This window comes from Suricata suricatta, unplaced genomic scaffold (genome assembly GCF_006229205.1).
Source record: "Suricata suricatta isolate VVHF042 unplaced genomic scaffold, meerkat_22Aug2017_6uvM2_HiC HiC_scaffold_17483, whole genome shotgun sequence".
NCBI lineage: Eukaryota > Metazoa > Chordata > Mammalia > Carnivora > Herpestidae > Suricata > Suricata suricatta.
In genome coordinates, this window is record NW_021862087.1 from 1 (window position 1) to 920 (window position 920).

The window sequence follows — 920 nt, forward strand, 5'->3', positions numbered from 1 at the left end:
ATAACTCTCTTTACAGTAAAAAGAGACACAAACATGGAAGGAAAAAATTGGACGCTGGTGACTGAGTTTATTCTTGTGGGGATACCAACCACCAGAGCTCTTGGGAGTCTTCTGTTCTTGACTTTTTTATTGGCCTACTTGGTGACAGTCCTTGGAAACAGTCTAATCATTACCCTGATTTTCATGGATTATAGGCTTCGCTCACCCATGTATTTCTTCCTCAGCAATCTCTCTTTCAGTGAAGTATTAACCACAACCTGTGCCGTTCCCAAGATGCTGGCAGGCTTCCTGTCAGACAGAATGAGCATTTCCTTTGCTGGATGCTTCACCCAGCTTTATTTCTATTTCCTTTCTGGATGTACTGAGTTTATCCTTTTTGCAGTCATGTGCTATGATCGCTATGTGGCCATTTGCAGCCCCCTTCAGTACCCGGTGATTATGGCCAGTTCACTGTGTGTGCGTCTTGTTATCCTCTCCTGGGTGGGTGGTTTTCTCCTCATTCTCCCATCCACTGTCCTTAAGGCGGGGCTGCCATACTGTGGCCCTAATGTGATTGATCACTTTTTCTGTGACAGTGCCCCCCTCCTCCACTTGGCCTGTGCTGACATCCGCATCATTGAACTGTTGGACTTCCTCAGCTCCCTTGTTCTGCTCATCAGCTCCCTCTCCCTTACAGTGGTCTCCTATGTTTATATAATCTCCACTATTCTGAAGATACCCACAGGCCAAGGTCAACGCAAAGCCTTTGCCACCTGTGCCTCTCACTTTACTGTGGTTTCCATGGGCTATGGGATCTCCATTTTTGTGTATGTCCGCCCCTCCCAGAAGAGCAGCTTGCATCTCAACAAGATCCTCTTTATCCTCTCTAGTGTTGTCACACCCCTCCTGAATCCCTTCATCTTCAGTCTACGGAATGAAAC

At 47.0% G+C, this 920-nt stretch overlaps 1 protein-coding gene across 1 annotated transcript; it reads left to right on the top strand.

Moving 5' to 3' along the window:
* Nucleotides 1-33: 33 nt before the first annotated feature.
* On the top strand, nt 34-912 carry LOC115284726 (olfactory receptor 6M1-like; the record flags this gene model as incomplete). Its single annotated transcript, XM_029931216.1, has 1 exon — nt 34-912. A coding segment is annotated over exon 1 (879 nt), but the record flags the coding sequence as incomplete, so codon positions are not given.
* Nucleotides 913-920: the final 8 nt, after the last annotated feature.